Source organism: Podarcis muralis, chromosome 4 (assembly GCF_964188315.1).
Source record: "Podarcis muralis chromosome 4, rPodMur119.hap1.1, whole genome shotgun sequence".
Taxonomy (NCBI): Eukaryota; Metazoa; Chordata; class Lepidosauria; order Squamata; family Lacertidae; genus Podarcis; species Podarcis muralis.
This window is the reverse complement of record NC_135658.1, coordinates 37,048,327-37,073,192: the sequence shown is the minus strand read 5'-3', so window position 1 is coordinate 37,073,192 and position 24,866 is coordinate 37,048,327. Positions and strand designations below refer to the sequence as shown.

The 24,866-nt window shown below is 43.2% G+C and overlaps 1 protein-coding gene across 5 annotated transcripts in view; it reads right to left on the bottom strand.

Annotated features, from left to right (window-relative positions):
- ALCAM (activated leukocyte cell adhesion molecule) overlaps nt 1-9,301 on the bottom strand; it is a 115,365-nt gene extending 106,064 nt beyond the window's left edge. For 2 of the 5 annotated variants that reach the window (XM_077927187.1, XM_077927188.1), the window contains exon 1: nt 8,804-9,300. In XM_077927187.1, the coding sequence (XP_077783313.1) occupies nt 8,804-8,924 (121 nt within the window). In that variant the 5' untranslated portion in view covers nt 8,925-9,300. Of the gene's footprint in view, nt 1-8,803 lie in introns of all 5 variants that reach the window. The other 3 variants (XM_077927191.1, XM_077927192.1, XM_077927189.1) reach the window with 2 other exon arrangements.
- Nucleotides 9,302-24,866: the final 15,565 nt, after the last annotated feature.

Genomic DNA, 24,866 nt, shown 5'->3' with positions numbered 1-24,866 from the left:
TTATAACAAACAATTAAAAAAACCCAAACATTGTAACCTTTTCTCATATGGGAGCTGCTCCAGCCCCTTGATCATTTTGGCTGAACTTTTCTACCTTTACCAGCTCTACAATATTCTTTTTTGAGGTGCAGCAAGCAGAACTATTTGCAATATTTCAAGAGTGTTTGCACCATAGGTTTGTATGAAGGCATTGTGATATTGGCAATTTTATTTTCATTACCTTTCTTAATGAACCCGAATGTGCAATTTGCCTTTTTCACAGCTGATTGACATTTTTGTGAAGTTTTCCACCAAGAACACAATATCTCTTTCTTGGACAGTCATTCCCAATTTCAGACCCTGTTACTGTTACTCTTGAGGGTGTGGTTTAAGAGCTTGCATTTGATGAAATAGAAACAGGTAGTCTAGTTTGTCAGGTGGTACTGGTTTGCTACCTATTACTTTATACTGTCCTAGCAATAATGAGACCATATGTCTTAAAAGCATTTTTTTTATAAAGGGAGGGGCACAAAGGCACACACCCCATAGTACTTATCAATTGTTAATATGAAACTCAAGTATCAGTCTGAAATCTTTCTTCATAGAACCTGCATTTCTAAAGATATATTTTTAAAAAATGTTCCTAGGTTGACATACTTTTAATACCCTTAGGAGGCACTTCTGTCATTAGTTACCTTGTGTAAGTCCCACACTTTAAATTTAATATATGCATAGGTAATGGAGAGCAAATAATAGCCTTAGAATTTTAACTTTCGTTCCTTAAAAAAATACCTCATTTCCCACAGGGCAAGTCCCATCACATGGTTCCTGAAATATAATTAGTAAACCTCTTTCTGCAACATAGATGAGATTTCGAGCCTCCGGGCCTTCACATATCTAATATAACAGTAGCATACTTCTGTTTATGCACATTAAATCCAGCAATTTCTGTTGAAGCGTTTCAGGTTACTGCATTTAATAAATGTGTATACAATTATACATAATTCATCATTAATACTGGTGTGATTACACTTCTATTACATGTGGGCTATCAATAACGTAAAATATAAGACTTCTGAAATGTTCATTTTTGTTAACTGGCAAGGAAATAAAAGCTAATGAAATAATGCATTTGTGCTGATTATGTGCAAAGACTCAACTCCTTAAAAAATATAAATATCTACATATATTGTACTTTGTGTATATCAAGATTTTAGATTCAAAACGATCCTTAATATTTACTTACATAATTTAATTAGAAAGTGGGCAGATTCGAAAGGCCTTTCTTCTTAAGCATACAAGAAAGGTTTTTGACAAAAACCACAATGTTTCGAAATGTTATCTGGTATCCGTCTAAGCAAACATTCAATATGCCAGTCTGACATCATGTTTTGCAATACTGTACCAAGTTGCTGTTTATATGTACCTAGCCCTTTTTACAAAACACCAAAGTCTATCCTGCTCAATCAGTAACAGCCAGACAGTTCTGGGCACACAAGGAAGATGTTATGTGAGGTAGAGATGATTATTGATAAGGGAATTCCATATGCAGAGCAGTACGTATATGGGAGAATAAGAAGAATGGGACATGGGGCATTTCTCAATCGTTAGTATCTGAAACTATGTGGCACATTTTGCATAGTAATGCCGATCATGTTAAAAGGAAGTATGCTCCAGTGAAGCCAATCAGACTACCTTCCAGCACTGTGTTTAGGATCCATTTCAACTTTGAGCCTAAGCACATGAACATGGTGTATGTATCTCTAATTTGCCCTTTATGCCCAAGCAAAGTTGTGATCAGGAGTGGCTTTTTGATAGCTACACAAGTTTAACCTCAAAAATCCACAGTTACACTACTGTTATTGCGACGCGGGTGGTGCTGTGGGTTAAACCACAGAGCCTAGGGCTTGCCGGATCAGAAGGTCAGCAGCTCGAATGCCCACGACGGGGTGAGCTCCCATTGCTTGGTCCCTGCTCCTGCCAACCTAGCAGTTTGAAAGCACATCAAAGTGCAAGTAGATAAATAGGTACTGCTCCGGCAGGAAGGCAAACAGCGTTTCCGTGCGCTGCTCTGGTTCGCCAGAAGTGGCTTAGTCATGCTGGCCACATGACCCGAAAGCTGTACACCGGCTCCCTTGGCCAGTAAAGCGAGATGAGCGCCGCAACCCCATAATCATCTGTGACTGGACCTAATGGTCAGGGGTCTCTTTACCTTTACACTAGTGTTACAGGTGAAATATGGCAGCGTTGCCCAACAAAATCTTTATTACCAAGTTTCCAGTCACAGTGATTTAAATAGTACGTGAAGTTCAATCCCAAGTCACATCTACCATGACACAGCACATTCTGTGTGAATAAGGGGTCTGTGGTGAGAATACACACTACTTCCCCATTCTTTAATGTGAGAAGAAAAGCTCATGAGATTAGCATGGGAATTCTCCACTGCGCATGTGAGCATCGAACACTCCCTGACATGGAAAGCAGCATGTGAAACTCCATGGGTGGAAAAAAGACCTGCTTGCACAAACATAAAGGTTTTTGACCTATGGAGTAATCCTGGTGGTGTGTAGGTGGGTGGGGGGGACGCTAGGCAGCTTTTGCAAAATCCTCCTGCTCTTGCAACTCCTGGATCCCTCAACCTTTAGGAACACACAGGAGGTGGCGCTGCAGCTATAGGGGGGTGGGAATTGCTAAAAGTTATCTCCCAGGAGGAACAAAGTCTTCATCCAAACCCATATAGGCACAGGAACCCTACAGAATTTTGAATCATGTCAATTGCTGGAAAGCAACATGTGTTTCAAGAAACACGATTCCTGGGCATGTCAAAAATTCCTGCCTAAATCTGTTTCAGTGATTTATGCTATGTTGTATATGTATATACAACAGAACATATTTTGAAATGTCATGGAAAATAATTAATTAAAATCTAATCCAACTCCCTGCAATGCAAGAATCTTCTTGCCCAACGTGGGGCTCAAACCTAATGCCAGGATCATGGGTTTGAACCCCACATTGGGCAAAAAGATTCCTGCGTTTCAGGAGGTTGGACCAGATGACAATTCTATGATTCAAAATCATGTCTCCAACAACACACCACTATGCAGAAGTGTGATCCACTACCGTTTAAGGATGTTAGTACTTGGGGAAAATACTTAGTAAAATTATATTCTATGCCCAAATGAATGTCTCCTTCAAAATGTCTGAAAACGTATCACAAGCATCCATTACAACTGAATGGTTTTACGTTTAATTTCCGACATTACTATCTATATTGAAAATTGTAGCGCAAATCTTTAGATGTCTCCTGGATTTCTACAGGATAAATGAGATGCGAGAGTGCTCGGCACTGAAGTCTCACTCTCTTCACTTAAATACCTTCCTAAGAACTGGTGGGGTGGGAGTGGGAGGGGAACACCACAACTGAATGTGGTTTAAAATAAGAGTAGGATGAGAAAATGTAATAGAGCTGCGGTTTAGCTGCAATTAAGATTAATCTTAATTGCATTATTCATTTAATCTGTAAAGTGGGAATAAAACATACAAATGCCCTTTGTTCACTTTCTCATGTGCACCTTAATATTTCCTTACCAAATCCACTGAGAAAACTTCAAATGCTTTTAACCAAACATTATAAAACCATTCCAGACATGTGATAACCTCTGTAACACAGCCCCAAACTTTACACTCACTTTCTCTTCAACAGCTTATCTATCACCTTTTCAAAAAAAATAAAGCAAAGGAAAGACATATTTCTTATCTGCAAAGCAAATAGCGGTTGAGCAAACAGATATAGACTTGCTGTTCTGGAAACTTATACATGTGCTAAGAAAAGCCATTTAATCTCAAACCAAGCAGACATTCACCAAAGAACCATCCTTTTAGAGTACCAGATTAACACCCACCAGAATGCAGACGAGTGGAGATTAGACCATGCTCAATAAACTAACATGTTATGTTATCTTTCCTGGTTCATATGCCACCAATACAAATGCGCTTACCATTCTCCCACCCCCAAAAATGCATGATGTCATTTTAAGATTCATGCCAGAATGTTTTTAAGAATGCCTCAAATGGAACAATCACTTTACCAGTATCCTTGGCCTCCAGTTGGGTCTTGTTACATTATGGACGCAGTCAAGACTTTGCACAGGCTGTATCCATACTTCTGTACACAATATTTCTCTCTATCCTCACACCTCAAATCTGAGACACCGAACATCTCTAGCCACTCCTAACTCTTCTGGTTTTCAAAGAAAAAGTTAGACTGACATCATTCACACACCACAGTTTACCACTGTGATATAGGCCACTTTCTCCTCCGCGCTCATTCTGAGAAGAAGCAAAACACAACCCTCAGCTTGTTGTTACATCTGAACTAAGATTGGAATAATTGAGTGACCAAATTATTAGCTACTGAACTATTCAGGGTCTTGTTATTAATATCTAAAGCCTGGAATAACTTAGAACCAGGTTACCTGAAGGTGCATTTCCCCCCAATATAGGCTGAGGAGATAATTAATATCACCAGAAAAGGCCTTGCTGATAATACCAGCAAAAGAGCCAGTGTGGTATAGTGTTTAAGAGCAATAGACTCGTAATCTGGGGAACCGGGTTCGCGTCTCCGCTCCTCCACATGCAGCTGCTGGGTGACCTTGGGCCAGTCACACTTCTCTGAAGTCTCTCAGCCCCACTTACCTCACAGAGTGTTTGTTGTGGGTGAGGAAGGGAAAGGAGAATGTTAGCCGCTTTGAGACTCCCTAGGGTAGTGATAGAGCGGGATATGAAATCCAAACTCTTCTTCTTCTTCTCTTCTACCATAACTTGCTATGTGTCATCTGGTGGCAGTTCAAAAGCTGACTTCCTCCATGGTGGCATTCACCCTTTGGAAAACTCTCTCTCCCTGTTATTTGGAAGGCATGGGCTGTCGAGTCATTTAGTAAAAAAAACCTGTTTGCTTGGGCTTTCCACCACCCTTCTGCCCAATATTTGTGATTATTTAAATTGTTTTAAAATGCACATTTACACTTATGCATTGCTTTGTAATAGGTGCAGTACAGATTTATTTATTTATTTAATACTATGTCTATAATGCTTACATTCTCTAAGAATAGCTAATATGCATGCCACAGTCTACTGGAGTATATTTGGCAGCAACATACACGAGAACCCTTTTGGCGGCAGTGCTCCAAATGTGGGGAACTTTTTGATCCCAAAGCTTAGATTATCTTCCTCTTTACTTGTGCCCTGGAGAAATTTGATGACTTTGCTTTGTTAGCATGCACTGTAACTCTATTGCTGTTTCTGCTACGCAGAAGTAGGCCATAGTGAATTCAATGGGGCATACTCCCAGGTAAGTGAGAGTAAGGTTGCAACCTAATTGCAGTATCCAACGAAGTAGTGCCAGTTGGCGCAAGGACATCGTGGCACAATGGAACATCCTCTCCCACCTCTTTCCCCCAGCAACCCCAGCTCTGGGGCTTTCCACAACCCTCTGGAGCAAATTTGGGGAAGGTATGGGGAGGAGTTATTAGTATTGAGTTATTATTTTATGCTAGTTTTTAGTCGAGTGATGTGCTGTTATTCATTTGACTATTTTAACTGATGAGGGTTATTATTATTTTTACCTGAGATGTTGCTTGTTACACTGTTAGTCACTTTGAACATCTCTGTTGCAAAGCAGAATAGAACTGGTATAAATTAATAAAATAAATAATAATAAATAACCATGTGGTGGTAGTATTATCTCCTAATGTTCCATGAAAATCTGAATACAAGCGGAAAATGCCTTAATATTTGCAGAAGGTCTCACTCCCCCACCATGCAATGAAGTACTGTACTATATATTCTGTTGCCTATATACTTACTACGTGACATGTCTCAGCCTAAGAAACAGGGTGGATTCAATAGGCCTTGCTTCCAAGTAAGCATGCACAAGATTGCATCCTCACAACACACCCCATTGTCTACCAGGTTCAATGAGGCTCCCTAGAATGGTGTTTAGGCTTGCAGTCTCAGTGACTTACCATAGAAACACTTTGCTATTAAATGGGAATGGTTTTCAATTGAACCACTCAAGAAGAGCAGGTATATTCCAAAGGCTGCAATTCTATGGGAACAGATGCCACCATACTCAAAGGAATTTACTTTTGAGTAAACATGCATAAGATTGGGCTGCAGGTCAGTGGCAGAATTTTGAAAGAGTCAGTGTACTTATTTAAGTAACATTGTAAGTCAGAGGAATTATTTCACAATGGAATACCTTCTATAGCGCAAAGCTTACTATGCATCCTGTATATAATTTCCCGAAAAGAAAACTTACCATCTTCAATGGGGCTTACTTCTAAGTAACCATACATAAAATTGCAGCCTTGATCCATGCATTGTTCTTGCGCTTACCTAGATGCTTTCGTGACACACTGTAATTAGTTTCCTTCTAAATACAATAGGACTGCTACTTAGTCATGATAATTAAATACCGCAGTTTATGGCATAATGTAACAGGAAAAAATGCAATGTTGTTGTTACCAGGCTACTTAATGGTATTCATTGAAATTAGAACTTATTCAAATCAGAGTATTGCTAGGTATATGTGCCCAGAAAAATGTGTGCCTGCTGCAAAGTTAATTTCTGCTTTCCCAAGTTATAAAGTGGCCTTTATATGGTTAAAAGGGAGTTCTCAAAATGTACAGTCTGGTGACTGAAAAACACTGCAACCCTTCTGTCTTGACTCTAAAGGCAGGCACACAAAGCCTCTCTCTTAGAGCAATACAAAATGTCACCACAGGCTGACGCTCTTTCTACAAGAATAATGAGACATTCTCCACAGTGAAGGAAGAACACAGTTCACAGTTTGCTTCCCTTGATTTCAGTGCATGCACAATGAGACAGATAGAAAATCAGAAACAGAACTGCCCAGGTTGTTTTGAAGACACTTCAGTACTTTCCTGTTTGCTGAAATCCCAAGAAGCTTGAGCAAAACTGAACTTTCACTTACAGCCCGCTTACTCCAGAGATTTCCAACTGACCTATTCTGCTCCAGAAGAGAAGGAATGTAGATGGGAATCCACATTCACTTGCACGCAATGCTACTCATAATGTTAGAAGAACTAATATTCATAGGGCTGTTTTCAAAAATTCAGTGGGCAAATTACAGCTCTAGGAGGTACTGTCAGGAGGACTTTGACATAGGAGAGCTTCAACCCTTTGCAGGGGGTGGGAGTTAAAAGACTCACAAAACAAACAAATGAGCTGCATGCTCCAAAATCGCCAGCCCTGAATAACAGCCATAGGTATTGCAAGGGAGCTCTTCTGGCTCAGTATGTTGTGATCAGTCGAATTCAATCAGAGGTGTCTATCCTACCACCAATGCAAAGCTCAGGCTGACTGACTCTGGGTGAGAATTAGAACAAATCTCTCTCACTCATTCATACATATGAACAAAGTCTAACCCAAACTGTGAGGTGGAACTATTCCCAGAAAGGCAGGAAAGCCTTTCTGCTATTCCTATGTATCCACATTTGCAGACACAGATACAATGGCAAGTCTCTCTAAGGGGCTTATTATATTGATGCTTAAAGTATTAGTGATTGAAGATGCACAATCCAAAGTGACACGCCTCACAGATCTGCCTTTAGCTGGGAACCAGCGTCGGTTTGAATTATCTTGGTTGCTATTTAAGAATCTTACCTCCCTCCCCATAGCCCCTTCTCTCTCTCTCTCTCTCTCTCTCTCTCTCTCTCTCTCTCTCTCTCTCTCACACACACACACACACACACACACAGCAAATCAACACACAGAGAGAACTGCTTGTCATAGGTTTCCTAACAAACGCAGGTGAGGTCACCTCTTTCTGCTCCCTCTCCAGCAGCACAGCCAGAAAGGCAACTTTGAAAGGGAGACGGGTGAAACCCACCCAGCTAGAGGCTTTTCTGTTTCCGACAGATCTTGGAGGATTCCTCTGGGAGCTAAACGGGTGCTGGCAACCACAGAAAGCAGATTTTGTTTGCTTTCACAATACAACGAAAGCAGCCGGGGAGAAATGGGAAGGGGGGGGGGGAGAAATAGTCCACAAACTGTAATGGAGAAAATGCTGAAAACTTAACCAGCATATATTCGGAGGTAGGGTGAGGGAAATAAGAAAAGTATGCAGGGCGAAAATATTTAATACTGGTTTCTACGTACTAATTTGAGCTGAAAATGGGGTACGTTCCAAAAGGACTACGAATCGCAGTGGAAGTGTCATGTAGCCCGATCCTAAACCAGATTACCCCTCCCCCGTTTTCAGTGAGGCTTCTCCAAGACATGTAACAGGATCGGAGCCTTGCAATCCTAGAGGGTGGGTAGGTGGGTGGGAAATGAACACACCATAAAAAAACAACAACACCTGAGCACTATTAAAGCATCCCTCAAAAAGCACCCACTACCAGTACAATCCAAAGGGTCTGCGCAGCAGCCGGTCTCTCTGAGTAAAGGGGCGAAGTCCCACTGAGTTCAATAGGCACAGAGCTGAGGGTTTGGGGGGCAAGCCTGTTTTAATCAGCAATGCGATCGATCCTCGCCAAATCGCAACTACGTACTGCCGCCGCCGCCACTACCAAACGCTGGAAATCTCCATCGCCAGGCGCGAGCCTGCCACGAGATCACAAGGGAGGAAGCGGAGAGTCCGATGGGGCGCGCGACCCGGAGCCAGGCAGACCCACCACCTGCAGCCTCCTCCGCAGGGCTCGCCCCTGTCCGCCCCCACCGGAAAGTTCCGGAGCAGCTCCCCCGCGCGCGGCTACCGGGCGCCCCCCCCACCTGCGCCTCGCCGGAGCCCCGCACTCACCTGGCCGCAGGCAAAGGGCAGAGAGCAGCAGGCTGAGCAGCAGGAGAAGCCGCGAAGGCGGCTGCAGCGGGCGTCGGGGGCAGCAGCAGGCGGCGGCGGCGGCGGCAGAGGGGGTCTCCATCCCGCCTCCCCGCCAAGCGCCAGGCGAACGGCGACTTCGGGCGCTGCCACTCCTCAGGCGAGGGGACGAAGGCGCGCAGACGGCGGCTCCTCCTCGCGCGCGCTCTCTCTTTCGCTTTCCCTCAGACAGCGCGCACAACGACGACTACTTCTCTCTTTTTGCTTTTTTTACTCCCCTCCACCCGGTCCTCCTACAAAGCGAAACTCCCGCCGGGAACTTTCTAGGCAGAAGTTGGAGGCGCGGCGGGCGAGCGAGCGAGCGGCAAGCTCCGGCGGTCCCTGCGAGCGACGAGGAGAGAGCGAGAAGCAGCGAGCGGCTGGCCGGCCCCGACTGCACACGAGCAGGTGGCTCTTTCCCTCTGGCAGCCTAGCGGCGCTCCAGGACCGAGAGCGGCGAGCGGAGGCGGGGCCAGCCCAGGGAAGGCACGCCCCTTCCCCCTCGCTCGCGTGGCCCCGCCCGCGCCGTCTGCCGAGAGCCCTCGGGTCCGCTCGGCTCTCCCGAGTGCGAGGTGTTCGGCTGTGGGAGGAGGGAGCCAGAGGCCGCGGCGACTGCGGGGCGGGGGGAGACGCTTTTCCCATTGGCCCCGCAGGGCGCGCTCGAGGCAGAGAGAGGCTGCTTAGAGCCCTTGCTGAGCGGAAGGAAACGTTGCTGCTGAAGCGTCCGTGGGGTTTGGGGGGCGTCCTCGTGCACCATAGTTTTAAATCGCCGCTTGGGACCCGGGGGTAGGGCTGGGGCGTGGCAACTTAGGGAGCGAGCCGGTTGCAGGAGGCTGGAAGTGCATCGATAGGGAACAGCGCGGTTGGGATTCCGAGCTGGAGATCCTCACGTGCTGTGGGATCCCATAGGCGCGTTTGCGGAGAAGTAAGTCCCACTGTGTTCAGCGGAGCTTGCTCCGAGGGAAGGGCGCGTAGGATTGCAGCATTATAAAGCTCCCAGATCGAGCGGAGAAGTGCGTGGAGACGCGGTGGGTGAAGGAAGCTTGACCATTTCGAAGATGAAATGGCTGGCACGTGAATTGCTTCTCTAAATTTTCCTCCCCGTGGTCTGAGCTGGCCTGGGCTTAGACCGTCCTTTGTCAGAAGCAGGAAGCTGGGTGATGCAGGATGTATGTACAACGTTCACCGGGAAAAGTAGGAGCCAGCAGAAAACTCGAGCCACCATGAATTAAAAATCCGAGACGCATCTACCTGAAATCCTGTTCACGCTTTTTTGTTGGTAAATCCCAGTGAATCCAGTGGGACTCCTCTCCATACATAAGGGCAGGGCACTAAATAGGGCCAAAGAGCTTTTGGATGCTTTAGCTACAGCAGACTTAACACGGTTTCTCTTCAGGAGCTTCATACCAAAAGTGCTTCAGCAGCCTGACTCTACAGTGAACAGAGTCTTTCAATTCTTAAATTGATCTTTTCCCAGGAGTTTTGCTGCCTCTGTGATCCCAGATCTTACCAAAGACTTCAGCTGACAGCTCAATCGGTATGAGATAGATGGAAAGGGTGAGTTGGGTCTGGTTTAGTTAGGGAAACTGTTCTTACATTCTCAGCTCTGCACTGCCAGCCCCTTGATCCTTCCCTGGAATAATCTCATTGATTTTAAAAGGAACTAAACAGAAACTGGTTTCAGGGCAAGTGCATCATCTTTTGCGGCTTTCCTGGATTGTGCCTCTTAGCCTTTTTATTTTGCTGTCTCTGATGGCTTGGAGTAGGTTACACACACACACACACACACACACACACACAAACTGAAATGCTGAAACGCTGATATTATATTGGGGCACAGTTTTCCTAGTAAAACACCTGCCCACAGCCCAATACACACCTGTGCAATTGTTGCACCGCTGATCTATGAACAGACTCTACGCTTATTTTTCCTACGTGATATCCCCTCGCTTGTTAGAAAAGCAGAACATGTGAAGTGGTCCCGGATGCTTTGCAGAATCAAGCGGATGGGGGGGGGGGGAGAGAGAGCATCCTTGTATCTCGGTAGCACAGATGTACTTTGCCCTGCTATGCCTTTGACTACAGTGATTTAAAACAGAATATTTCTGTTTTATCTGAATGAAGCCTTTCTTGTGGCAAAAGCTCTTAAAAATATCAATTTAAAATGCTTAAATTGACAATGCACATAGGTATATATAATATACCATGGGGAAATTTGCACAAAGAGAAGAAGAGGCTGAATGCACGCAGGCTAGGGACTCGCTAGGGATCACACACACATGAAGAGGATAAACAACTGGGAAACTTCTCCTTCCATATCTCAGGAGTCTGGAACTGCTGGGCTCTTTGGTTACCTGAGTAGCTTCATAACCATAGTGGTTTCGCACTATTGTTCACTCGCCTTATACTGCTGATTCCTGAATTTTACGAGTGGTTGAACTGGAAGCTGCTCATTTAGCACCAACTCTTTGAGTGGTTAATGTGGGGTAAGGGAGTATATTTGCTCTGCTTCCACATAGCATATGTGACAGTTCCAGGTCCTAATGGCATTCCTCCTTCCAATGTCTTAGACTCTGCTCCTTCAGTGTAAAGACTTATCTGAGGTGTGATTAATTTAGGAACATTGTAAATGCTTCACTCTATTCCATTCCAAACAATCAGAACCCTTAAAAACATATAGCATAATTAATGATGGTGGCAGTAATGCCCACCTCCAAGATACCATAAACTGTTATGAACTCTAACAAGCCAATTTTCCTCTACTCTTTTCCTCAGCTCCCCCCAGCCAATATCCTTAACAACACCTGCCTCCTGGAGAGCGATTATTATGTTCAGTCATCAGTGTGTGCTGAGTTTTTCTAACACAAATTTAAAATGTTCATTTTTTACCACACCTATAGGTTCTCTTGAACACCCCACAACATATTTTTCCCCCTGGAGGGCATCCCATTTCCCTGTTGAGCTGATAAGCATGACACCACCTGGTATGGTATGAAAAGTGACAAATAGTGATCCACAATGGGAGTGCTTCTATTAAGGAGCTTAGTAGCACTGTTCAGGGTTCATGGGAAATGTGTTTGGGGGAGGAGGAAGGAAAAATCATAACAGCCTGCACAAGCTCCTAACAGCTTATAGTAAGCATCCTGGAGGGATGAAATTCTTAATGTTATTGCTGGGGTGTCCCCTGAGTATGTGAAAACTACTCCTTTGTCTGTAGGTGGCCCTGTTTCACTGCCCAGCTGATAGGAATGGGACCACCAAGTTCAGCATTAGAAAGGATGATTGCAGAACAAGATTTAATGAACCAGTAAGCTTCCTTGCACCTAAGGCAGCAAATATTTCTTTGCAAATTAATTATAAGACAAGTGAAGTGATTTCATCATTTCTTATTGAGGCAGGTTGGAAATGATCGTTTTTATGGTGAGATATAGGTGGTCTTACGTTGGCACTGTTTGTTACACGATGAGCGAGACCACTTGAAAAGAAGGTCTGAAAAGACATAGCACATTTCCCTTATGAATAATCTCTCATGTGCTCAGTGTGGTTGGGCTTTACCAGAAGTGATTGCATCTTATTCTAAAGGAAAATATAAAATGAGGAATGGGTGAAAACCCAGTTGTAGACAGTTTGGTCACAAAGTTCATTCTATACCAAGAATGAGTCACTCAGCTCATGCTTTGGTATACTCAAAATAATTTCACTATGCCAACATAATATGAAAGTAAGCAGTGCTTTTTCTGAAAAAAATATGTTTAGGGGGTACTCTCATTTTCCTACTCATATTGAAATACTGTCCCTCAATGAGGCCAAACTTAGTTTCCCAAAATGTTTAGGGGTATGCTTTTCCCTGCTTCCCCCCAGAAAAAAAGCAATGAAGGTAAGTAAATTAGTTGCAATGCAACAGTGATACAGGGGTATCTGTATTAGAATATTCATTTACTGTATGATGTGGATAGAATGGAAAACACTACTCATATACTCCTATACTTAACTTCCTCATCTCTGCCCACCTACCCCCAAAATCTGCTCCTGAAAATCCTCCCAAAAGGGTGGGGGGCAGTGGAGAAGAGGGGGAACTTCTGTTGCAAGCAGAAGTCTTGTGTGAGTGGAATGGCAGCACTGGATACAACCTGTGTTTGTGTGATTATCATGAAAGGTACACAAAGCAGGAATGTCACTGGTTCATCAAGAAGGATTAAGAAAGTACGGACTGAAGCCTTCAGTGAACAGAAGAGCGGGTGGTGCAACACACAGTCTTTGCTAAGAGACAAGGGTGTGCAAATGGAGAGAGGAAATTTTGAGGTGACTTTTTCTACGGTGAACATTACATCAACTTTTGTTTCCTAAAATATCAAATCATTACTGCGATTACAGAGTTGGGATGTGAAAATTATTTAAGATACTTATTTGAAACATCTCACTTCCAAGCTGTACAACTCCAGTGAACATCATGCATGTGTTTTGTAATGTGTTCGTAACATGAGGAGAGCGAATAAGACCACCCCCACCCCAAACCCACCCACCCACACCCACCCACCTGCACATACATAGATACCTCTGCTGTGTTTCTGGATTGCTGCCAGTTCTGTGCTTGCAAGTGAGGTTAATGACTGCAGCAGCCTCTTTTTAGTGCAGATGGTGCAGTCCATGCATGGAAATCTATGCCTCTTATTAGAAGAGGGGAAATCACTAGATGTGGCACCTTTCAAATGCCTAGCAATTACTCCCCCCCCAAAAAAAAATTTTTTGAAGTAAAGCAGCGGAAGTAACACAAACATTTGGATTTTTCTGTTGATTTTTTTTTAGTGGTGAACGTACATGTTATGTATACGTTAGACCCTGGCCCTGATATATTTGTCAGTAGTACCCATATGTAGCACCACGGAAAACAATCCATGGCCTTTCTTAATAATAATAATAATACCCAGGGGAGCTAAGCCCAGTAGAAGCATAGGTGCAGCGCCGGCACAGAGAGGATTTCCACTAGGAACAACCGAGACTTTGTTTCCCCCATTCCCTTCTCCAGCCATATGCCTGCAGACAGCAAGAGGGAAAGGTCTGTGTTTGCTTCCCATAACTCCATTCAGCCATCTGCTTCTGTGCCATGCAAATTTTTCATGCTCCAGTATATGAATAATTTGCTTGGCACATGGAAACAAGATGAAATGTGGATATGGTAGATTTACTTGGATTCTCCATTTCATGCAATGGCCTTTTGTCACATCGGTACATTGATTATTATATTTTTACCCCCATTTTCTCCCAGGGAGCTCAACAAAACACGTGTGGTCCTTCCCCTGCACACATGCTTCTATATCCAAAACTTGAGGAAAAAAATAACTGGCCCAGCGAGCTTTATGGCTGAGTAAGTGGTTGAACTTGGCTCTCTCCTGTTGAAGACTGTGTTCACCTTATGTCTTTAAAGCACATCCTTTTGCTCAGCGACTTCTGGGCGCTGTAGTTTATCCCTTACAGAGTTAAAGTTCCCAGCAACCTTTAGAAAACCACAGCACTCAGAATTCTTTGAAGGAAAGAAGGTGCTTCAGCATGTTTTAAAGATACAGTGTGTACATAGCCCTAGCCTCCATGCAGATATATCATATTACTTGCAGTATGTAGAAATGAGCTTGTGTGAGAGACTACTGCTGCTGAAATGCCTTCTGCAATGGCTTCATTCTTCAACTGTTAAAATATGAAGAAGGTGGTGTTTCAAAAATTCATTAAATTTACATAGCAGCAGCTAAAGCTGCAGTCTTGTATACCCACCTACATTGTACATAGAACTGCAGTCTAAACTAAAACAGGATTTCCTCCTCAACCCCTGAAAAATGAGAGTGTATAAAGCAGTTTAGTAATGAGAAAATGTTGTTCAATAGTTGTTTAATCCCAGCAGATTACAGGGTTTGCCGTTATCTGACACAATAGACAATTGAATAATCCATAAATGATGAATTATGTATCAATAAAAAAGTTGGCTAAAATTTTCAATTGATAGCTGATTAATGAAATGCTGTGCTGACATTTTAAAATCAAATATCTACTAGGAGGAATGGAAAATATTGATGAGCGGAACACCTTAGAACGCTACTACAGTCTTGTCTATTAAATTCTGTGCCAAGTCCTATATCCCAGAAATTCAAGGATGAAATGAAATGAGGATTGGAATATAGATTCAGTGGATTTGAACATAAAAGCTAAAGTATTCAAAGCCAACTGTCCTGCTCTTCCTCAAAACTTCAAAGAAGATAATTATTTGGTTTATGTACACAGTGTGTTTCACTAGCAAGGTACCTGCACAACCTTTACAACAATCTGAATTGTGAGCTGCATACTGAGTTGTCATCTTCATCAAGCAATGCACTATATCTTGCAGTATTAAATTTCATGTGTAGTTTGAGCTATATTACATGTCTGTATTGTAGGTAGGGATGCAGGTGGTGCTGTGGTCTAAACCACAGAGCCTCGGGCTTGCTGATCAGAAGGTCGGTGGTTCAAATCCCCGTGACGGGGTGAACTCCCGTTGATCGGTCCCAGCTCTTGCAGTTTGAAAGCACATCAAAGTGCAAGTAGATAAATAGGTACCACTTCGGTGGGAAGGTAAACGGCATTCCCGTGTGCTGCTCTGGTTTGCCAGAAGCGGCTTAGTCATGCTGGCCGCATGATCCAGAAGCTGTCTGCAGACAAAAGCCAGCTCCTCGGCCTATAGAGCGAGATGAGCGCGCAACCCCAGAGTCGTCTGCGACTGGACCGAACGGTCAGGGGTACCTTTACCTTTACCTATACAGTGGTACCTTGGGTTACATACGCTTCAGGTTACAGACGCTTCAGGTTACAGACTCCGCTAACCCAGAAATAGTACCTCGGGTTAAGAACTTTGCTTCAGGATGAGAACAGAAATCGTGCTCCGGCAGCAGCAGGAAGCCCCATTAGCTAAAGTGGTGCTTCAGGTTAAGAATAATTTCAGGTTAAGAGCGGACCTCTGGAATGAATTAAGTACTTAACCCGAGGTACCACTGTATTGTAGGTAGTGACTGAATGGCACACACATCATCTACCTTTTTTTTACTGTTCTCCAAAATAATTCTAGTAGCACCTTGCACAATAGAGACATGCCATAAACATTGGCTTGGATCCATACTTTGTCCTGACAGGCGCCTCCCAAGCAAAGTTTGGCTCAATGGATGCTTCCACTGGCAGAACAGGGGAAAGTGGCATTTGTGAATGTCTCCCACCTCCTTGCTGCCCCTGCCTTCCTCCAAAAAATCTGCTCGGGATGTTTTTCTGCCCTCCAGAAGAGGGGGAATCAGTGAAATAGTTCTCTTCTGCCAGCAGGATCCCTCCACATTTCCCATGGATAGAGAAAACACTTCTGTTCACGGGCAACTCAAGAATATTTCCAAACTATAACATGGTAATTCAGTTAACATCCAGAGACAAGTAAATATTCCAATTTATCCAGCTCCGCTTACATGACATTTCAGTTGAATTTCTTATCCAAGTTGGTTTGGATAATGTCAGAAGTCAACTATATTATTATTTATCTAGATTTTTTTGTACATAGCCCGAGGCTCCAGGCAGATAGTCACATTTTCTTATCACCTCCTAACAGCCTTCTGAGCTTTATTTCTGTTTTACAGTTAAGAGAACCAAAGGAAAGTGTCTTGCCCAAGGCCGCAGAGTAAAACCAAGTTTCCAAGATTATGTCCACTGAACCGCAAGAGCTCAGAGATTGACCCACTGTGCATTCATTATTCAGCTACTATACCAATTATCCAGTCTCTATTAGGTGATATTTTCTTTGACTTGGTAGAAATTGCACAGTGTACTGTGCACAATAATCCAGACAAGTTGGATACTGCAACTATTAATTATAAATTATCAAACTAAAGTTGGATGACACTCAAAGTCAACAACACTATCCAGCTATTTTCTCATTAACTAATTCAAATTGTATGATTTGGAGATGCAGAAACATTGAAATGAAACAGGCTAATGCCCACATCAACAAAATAAAGCCTTAAGGTCACTCAATGAGTGTTGATAGATGATGTGGGTGTTAGCCAAATCCCCCAAATATTTTTTTTCAAATTATGCTTATGGACTTGCAAAGCCTGTAACGTGCAGTTTTTATTTATAAAAGAACCTGCTTATCTTCCCTCCTACATTGTTGTTGATTGCTGTGAACTGTTGTCTGTGCTGCTGTTTCATTCTTCTAATGCTGGATATTGTTTAATTTTTTTATTTTCAATTATTTTAATTGCACATTGTACTTATTTTAATCATTCTATTTTGTAACCCACTCTGGGAACATTTGGTGAAGGGAGAGCTATAAGTACTAATAATAAATAAATAAGTTATATTTCTGACTTTATAAATTACTAAGCAAAATATCAAACATAGGAACCACTCCTAAAGTTCTATTGTCAAATGTTCTTTCCTCTTCTCTTCTTCCTCCCTTTTGTTCACTTTCCTAATGAATGAATTTCTAATGAATTTTCCTAAATTCATTTTGGGCAGTTTCCTAATGGCAAAGTGGTAAAGTAAGCAAAGTTTACCAGGATGGTAACTAGTGTTCTTTACGAATGTCTTTTTTCTGTTTTTTTAGAGCAAGAACACAATGATAAGAAAGCTAGGAGTATAAAGATCCTGCAGAGATGAGAGGAAGAGCTAGCAACATATTGTTCTTAGATCAAAGATAGCTGAAAAAACATTTTACCCAGCATAATATTGATTGATCTCAAATTGCTGCAGTTTTGGCATCCATATGGTGCATTTCTTCTCAGTTTAACATTTGGTTTCATTGACAAAACATTATTCATAGCAAATGAAATGAATGTATGTATGTTGTGTTTTGTTGTTGTTTAGTCGTTTAGTCGTGTCCGACTCTTCGTGACCCCATGGACCAGAGCACGCCAGGCACTCCTGTCTTCCACCGCCTCCCGCAGTTTGGTCAGTTTGTTGTGTTTAGTCCTGTTAAATCGCTACAGCTCTCCAGTGATTTGGAGGTGGGAAGAGGACTGTTTGCCCATTAAAAAAAATTGTTTCTAAAATGTTGACTCATGACAAATATAAACAAATTAAATTAATACCAAACAGTTATTAAAAAACTATATATCATAAGTCTAATACCACATTTTTATTTCTAGCTGGTAGCATTATGAGGAAACGAAACATTTCCCATGTTCCATGTGCCCACCAAAATTGCTGTAGCGCTATCCCAACTTGCACCTAAAATAGTGCTTCCCTCAGCATCAACCATCTTGGGCCCTACAATTGGCAGGGCCCCCCACTGCTGGGTGTTGCCCTATTGGTGTTCACCACTGCAACAGGACCTTCTCAATTATGGTTCCCACTTTGTGGAACGCCCTCCCTGGTGAGGTGCATCTGTCTCCCTCATTAGTAAGACTGAGGAGGAATTTTAAGCATTGCTGTTCAGCAGCGGCAGAGCATATGCCCGCCCTGCCCAGGGCGCATGCACTCCCCAGAGGAGCGGAGCGTGCTGGCATGGGCCGTGGAGGGTGCCTTCCCACATGCCACAGTTCAGGGTAGGAAAGGGGCAGGGAAACTGCTGTTCACTCTCTTCCTGCTCTCCACAGCCGGGTCAGACATGACCTGGCAATGGAGCTGCTGCGGCTGGGTGCGCCTCGTCACGGCTGAGGAGGGCTGCTCTCTGCCGCCGGGTCAGAAGAGCTGCTGCTGCCAGGCGCAAGATGTGCCGCCCTCTCGCCTGCCATTTTGTCACCCCCTCAATCATGACACCCGGGGTGGACCGCACTCCCCCCTTCCTACACCTCTGCTGTTCAGCCAAGCATTTGAAGCCTGAAACACACTGTTCCTGGCAACCTTGAAATTCTTAGCTGTGAGGATCTGTTTTTAGATGTTCGTAATGTTTTTAAGTGTTTGTTTGCTTATTGCCAATGGTATTGTTTTCTGCATTGTTGTTTACCTCTGTGGGCTCCTTCGGGAGGAAGGTTGGAATATGAATGTACTAATTATGTAATAATAACAACTTTGCACTAAGCAAAAAGGATGACAATGTAAGAAATTGGGCTAGCACTACTACAGTTCATTGAAGAGGTGCAATTAAATGGTATACGGATACTGCCCAACCTGGAGGCTTAAAACGAAACAAACCTGCATGGCGTATTTGAGCTGGATACTTGAAAATGTGATGTATGGACCTTCTAGATAAATAAGTTCATCAGCAATGTTTTGCTTGCAGAGAAAACTACCTTATTCAAGTTTACAAAAAATTCTTGGTACAATCTGTGGTAGAGTCAAATAGAATCAAGCACATCAAGTATTCCTGAATAATCTCTCTCTCTCTCTTTCCCCAAAAGGAGTATTATTGCTGAGATTATGTTTTCACAAGATATCTGAAGTAGCAACTCATTTCACTGCTGCTGGACTTAAAATGTTATAATTTAAGCAGGAGATCACATGAGATTAAAGGTGCTTCCTTCTCTCCCCCCCTTGAGGGTTGGAGTATAGATAATCCTTGTATCAGAAGAAGAAAAGGGAGCACAGTCTCAAGGAAGTGTTTATTGACAGGAATACTTTTGGTGAATAGGAACTCCATATAAATGAATTTACTTGAGGAGGAACACAAGAAATGAGAGTCATGCATAAGAGAGATAATTGAAAGCATGGGATAGAAATGGAAGATCATATCAGAAATGCAAAATTAAAAGTATAAAACTTTAAACAGGATGAAAGAGAATTTGGGTTTATTAAAATATGGAAAGCAATAGATTTTGTTTGTGGGGCACAACTCACAGGAAATCTTAAAAATTATCTTATTGGAGATGCCACTTTCAATCCTAAGCACCCTTACTAAGCAGCAAGCCCTCCTGAACTCAGTAAGACTTGTTTCTGAGAAAAGCAGAAAATCAAGTTGTAACTTGCAGTTAATGCAGGTAATGGTTTTATCTTTCAGAGTGAGGGGAATTGAAAACAGCGAGATAGAAGGGGAAGAAAGCTCAGCAGCAAAATAGCTCCGAAAAGCACTGGCCCACAATGTCCTCTTTATAAAGCCATAATACAAGCTACACCTTCCCCTCACCTACTTAAAACACAATGACTTATTTGGTCACAGCAACCTTTTGAGTCCATTGCCGGGTTATTGGGACTGGTGGTTTTGGGAACATAAATGGGTAACTAACAAAGACCAAATTCCATTACTGGGTTATTTTCATTCAACAGTTTAGGACACTAAGGACAGTTCCCCGCATTGGGGGGGGGGGGCTGTTTCTCTGCAGGATGAAATAGGGATATAAAACTCTTAAAAGCAAATCCTGAAGTTCATACCAACCTGGGAGAAGGAAGCACATTTTACTCACCTTATAATTACCCTAAAACAAATCTATCCAGCATGTGCCAAATTTTGGCATTGCTTCCTTGAAAATTTAACTCCCTTGGGAATCTTGCAGTTTGCCACCCATTCCGAGGAAGCTGCTGGAAACTGGCCAAAAAGTTGATAAAGCCTTAGTGTTTCCTGCCCCTGTTGTCTTGGCTTTGGCACACTAAGGGATTCAGCTACTTTTGAACAGCAGTTCCTTGGAGTAGTCGACAGAATGAAGATCCTTCTGATGCAGTCGAGTAGGAACAGGCAGGCTAAGTAATGCAAAGAAAGGAGAACTGCTCAAGGCAGCCATTAGCATGCAGTGCTAGCAGCAGAGATTTAATAGTGTGTGTGTGTGTGCTCCAAATTGGTATGCTGGGCAATTATGACAGAACTTCCCTAAAATCCTTGTGTTTGTCTTGCTTATCGGCATCTTCCCCAGAATGCTGATGCAAATAACAGATCTTTTTTGGGGATAGGCCTGCCTCCTGACACAAGTAGATTTCATTCATTAACTTGGGAAAGGGGGTCAGCAGGAAATCAATGGGGCCTTTTTATCTGGCTACGCGCAGGACCATGTAAATTAATCTACCAACTATGTTTCAGCATAGTAATAACTACTTTATCACCTTTGTTACTGTTGCCTGTCCTTTACTGTGCTGCATCAGCATTTCCAGATTGGGGTGGGGGGTGGGGGTGGGGGGAGAGAAAACCTTAGTTCTCAATAGGAAACATTTCTTTTGCAAATGTGCCAAGTGCATATAAAGCAAGCGGGGTGGGGGTAGGAGGAGGAAAGGTTGCTTTAAGGGCCCAGTGGCATGCAGGGACGCTAAAATCAAAGAATACAGGAAGCATACCTGTCACTTTACCTGTGAGTATGAGTCTAGACAGGTTGACTTTCTGGACATCACAGCACAGCTGCAAGATGGATGGTAATGTCTATCTTATGCCAAAGCCCCTCATTCCCTTCCCCAGCCCACTTCTTGATTCTATCAAAAGCATGTTGCATGTCCCATTGTTTATAACCAAGGCTGACACACTGGCATTTATTCCATTTTCATCAACAGTCACACATGAAGGATACATATTACTTGTTCTTTAAAAGTGCCATTCCAGGCTATCAAAGCAAAGGAGCAGATTCATATGGTACTTGGAAATTGCCAATGTGGTGCCTTCTAGGTGTTGTTGGACTACAGTTCCCATCCCCTCCTTAAGAAGACCTTATTGTACCCAGAAGTAACTCTTGCTCAGCATTTAATGTCTCATTTTTGGACTAGGTGCTTGAAAGGGTGTGTCATGGTCTGGTCTATGGGCGATTGAAGTCATGGCTGAGGAAGTCAGGACTGGGCAAGATGGCGGGGTGGGAGCAGGAACAAGAGTCTAGAAGCCAGGGGTCCGAGGGTCAGGAAGCAAGGAGTCACAAAGTTGAGGGTCCAAGGGTCGAGAAGCAAGGAGTCACAAAATCAAGGGTCTGAGGGTCGAGAAGCAGGGAGTCAGGAAGCCGAGGTCCAAGGATCAGGAAGCAAGAAGCCAAATGCAGCAAGGCAGGAAATGTGTTGTTGTGGCAAAGAGCCAAAGGGAAATGCTGACCTTATATCCCTTCCTGGCTCTTGCCACCAGGTGCAGTGAGTTACCAAGTGGCCTCACCTGTGTGGCCGCGCCTTGCCTCTCCAGACTAAACCTAGGAAGGTCCCAGTCCTGCAAAGCCCTACTGGTCACAGGGCCTGGCTGCTGCACACACTCCTGACAGGGTGGTTGGCGGTTCAGCTTCAAGCAGGCTTGGAAGAAAAGAGATGGCAGGGTGGGCCCTGCTCACCCTCCTTGATCTCTTGGTGGCTTTTGATATTGTTAACCATGGTCTCCTCCTGGATCCACTCAGGGAGGTGGGAATATAAGATACTGCTCCTATCTATCTATTGGTGTTGAGGGAATTGTCCTCATCTTGTCCCCTGTGCTATTTAACAATCAGGGAAGATGCTGGGAGTTGTCATCAACAGATTTGGAGTGAGGCACCCAGCCCTGTCTCTCTGTTTCATCTGAATTAGGAGAGGCAGCCAAAGTGTTAGAACAGTGTCTGGAGGCAGTGGTAGAATAGATGTGGGCTAAAAAACTGAAGCCGAATCCTGAAAAGACAAAGGTATAATATGACCCAAGTTCTCAGTTTCAGGAGGTGGGGAGACAGACTTTTCCAGATGGTGTTGCATGCCCCTGGAAGGAGCTTTTGCTGTAAGAAACAGTGGTAACCCTGGAGAAAGCAAAACACAAACTGCCTCAAGCAAACACAGAGTCAAAAGCCTATCTTATGTATGAGATTTGCAGAGTAACTCTATGCATGTTTACACAGGAGTGAGTTTCACAGGGTTCACTGGAACTTGCATCCAAGAAATGTAAGTTGGATGCTGTATTAAATTGTTACAGATAGTAACTGCTTTGAAATTCAGTGTCAGCAGTTGCTGCTTGCATTTGCATGAAGCTGATCTCGCCCAGACAAGTGAATAGGCAAACAGTGGCGATTTCTTCACCCATTTCTGTTTTGGTTGGAATTCTCTGACATTCCTACTCAGTAACACTGATCATTGCAGTGGTAGCCAAGCCCCGGGACGAGGCCCTGTAACAAACTATAAGGTGTCAATTCCATCCTTTTGTCTATGCAGGCAACACATAACACTGAACCTAATATCAGTAATGCCATCAGGACCAAAGTAGATCCAAGGGTGGTGGCCATATTTGCTGCATGGTCCATCTATGTATAAAACAGAAAATTAAGGGCTACTTTTTACATCAAAGGGGTCATATTGGAGAAGGAAGAGTAACTTTCCCTCCCTCTTCACTTTGTCTGTCTGTACTCCATCACTTCAGACACTTTTATCCTAGCCCATCTCCCTTCCTCTTATACTTCATAGTATAAGTAAGCCTGGCAACGAGAATGTTCCCTGCAACTATGGTCTACCAGGAGGTAAGGTAGAGAAGATGTGAGCGTTCAGCTTCTTTCAGCTGTTTGTACCTGTTATAGAAGTTGGATCCTGCCGCTCTTTATATACAAATCTGTCTGACATTAAACACACATGGTCCCCCCACCTCATCATGTTCAAAGTTGGCTCTCTTCATCCTCTAGTGCGATGTATGTCATCACCTGCCAATAATGCCCACCATCTGCTGCCCACAAAGGAAAAACACAGGGACTAAATGGACAAAACTGACACTTAAAAAGTCAGCATTCAGAAATGAGTGGAAGATTGTTTCCCTCTCCCAGGGATACCCTGCTGATGATCTGAAGGTCACCACCATTCAATAAAGTTTTGAAAGGAAAGCTTACACATTAAATTGGGTTCCTATCTTCCAGAGGTGTTAAATTAACACAGTGTAGCTAGAAAGTAAAAAGATACCCTGTTCTTACCTTGTACATTTGAGCTTCACATAGAAGTGTCACAGACCAGTTGGTACCCTTGCATTTGATTGTGTTTGGAGCCCATTGGTTACAAAACATGTTTTCTCTGGTCATATGATATGTGCATATAATGTTTGTAGCTGATCCTTTCTTTGATCCAGGCCAGAATTTCAGGATGCCCTGGAAATTGGCAGACTGACTGGTGGCACATGGAAGGCTAACACATTTGTTGTGGTATAAGTTTTTAGTGACAAGAGTCCGCTTCATCAGATGCATGAAGTACAACCCTCAGTTGCAGGTACCTCTGCTCTTAGAAAGGGTTACCATGTTAACATTTTCTTCTCACCTCATCACTTACACCTTTCTCCTCAACCTTTTACTGATATATCTGCAACTTAGGGCTGATTTAGTTGATATTGCTGCAACATGCCTTCATGGTTACTGCTTTGGAAATGCCTACTACAGTGCTACCTTGGGTTACAGACGCTTCAGGTTACAGACTCCGCTAACCCAGAAATAGTACCTCGGGTTAAAAACTTTGCTTCAGGATGAGAACAGAAATCACACGCTGGCAGTGCGGCGGCAGCAGGAGGCCCCGTTAGCTAAAGAACAGGTTAAGAACAGTTTCAGGTTAAGAACGGACCTCCAGAACGAATTAAGTTCTTAACCAGAGGTACCACTGTACTACTAGTCTACTCCAAGACATATATGTCACTGTCAGGGCAAGGGGGATTCTGGAAGGAAGAAAGACAGTCTGATTGATCTCTGCAGGGAAGGAACTATAAAATGTCATCTATTAAGCTTAAGCCTGAATATAGATTGTTTTTCAGTGTCCTGGGCATCTGAACACAATAGTCTATATCAGGGGTGCCCAAACTTTTTGCAAAGAGGGCCAGATTTGATGAAGTGAACATGTGTGAAGGCCAACTAAAGCTGTTGAGCTTTTTTAAAGGATTTTACCCAAGGACATACACGGGGAGCCAAATTAGGCCCCTGAAACAGACTTTGTACATGCCTGGTATCTATCTATCTATCTATCATCTATCTATCTATCTATCTATCTATCTATCTATCTATCTATCTATCTAATCTATCTATCTATCATCTATCTATCATCTATCTATCATCTATCTATCTATCTATCTATCTATCTATCTATCTATCTATCTATCATCATCTCTCTCTCTCTCTCTCTCTCTCTATCTATCTATCATCTATCATCTATCTATCTCTATCTATCTATCTATCTATCTATCTATCTATCTATCTATCTATCT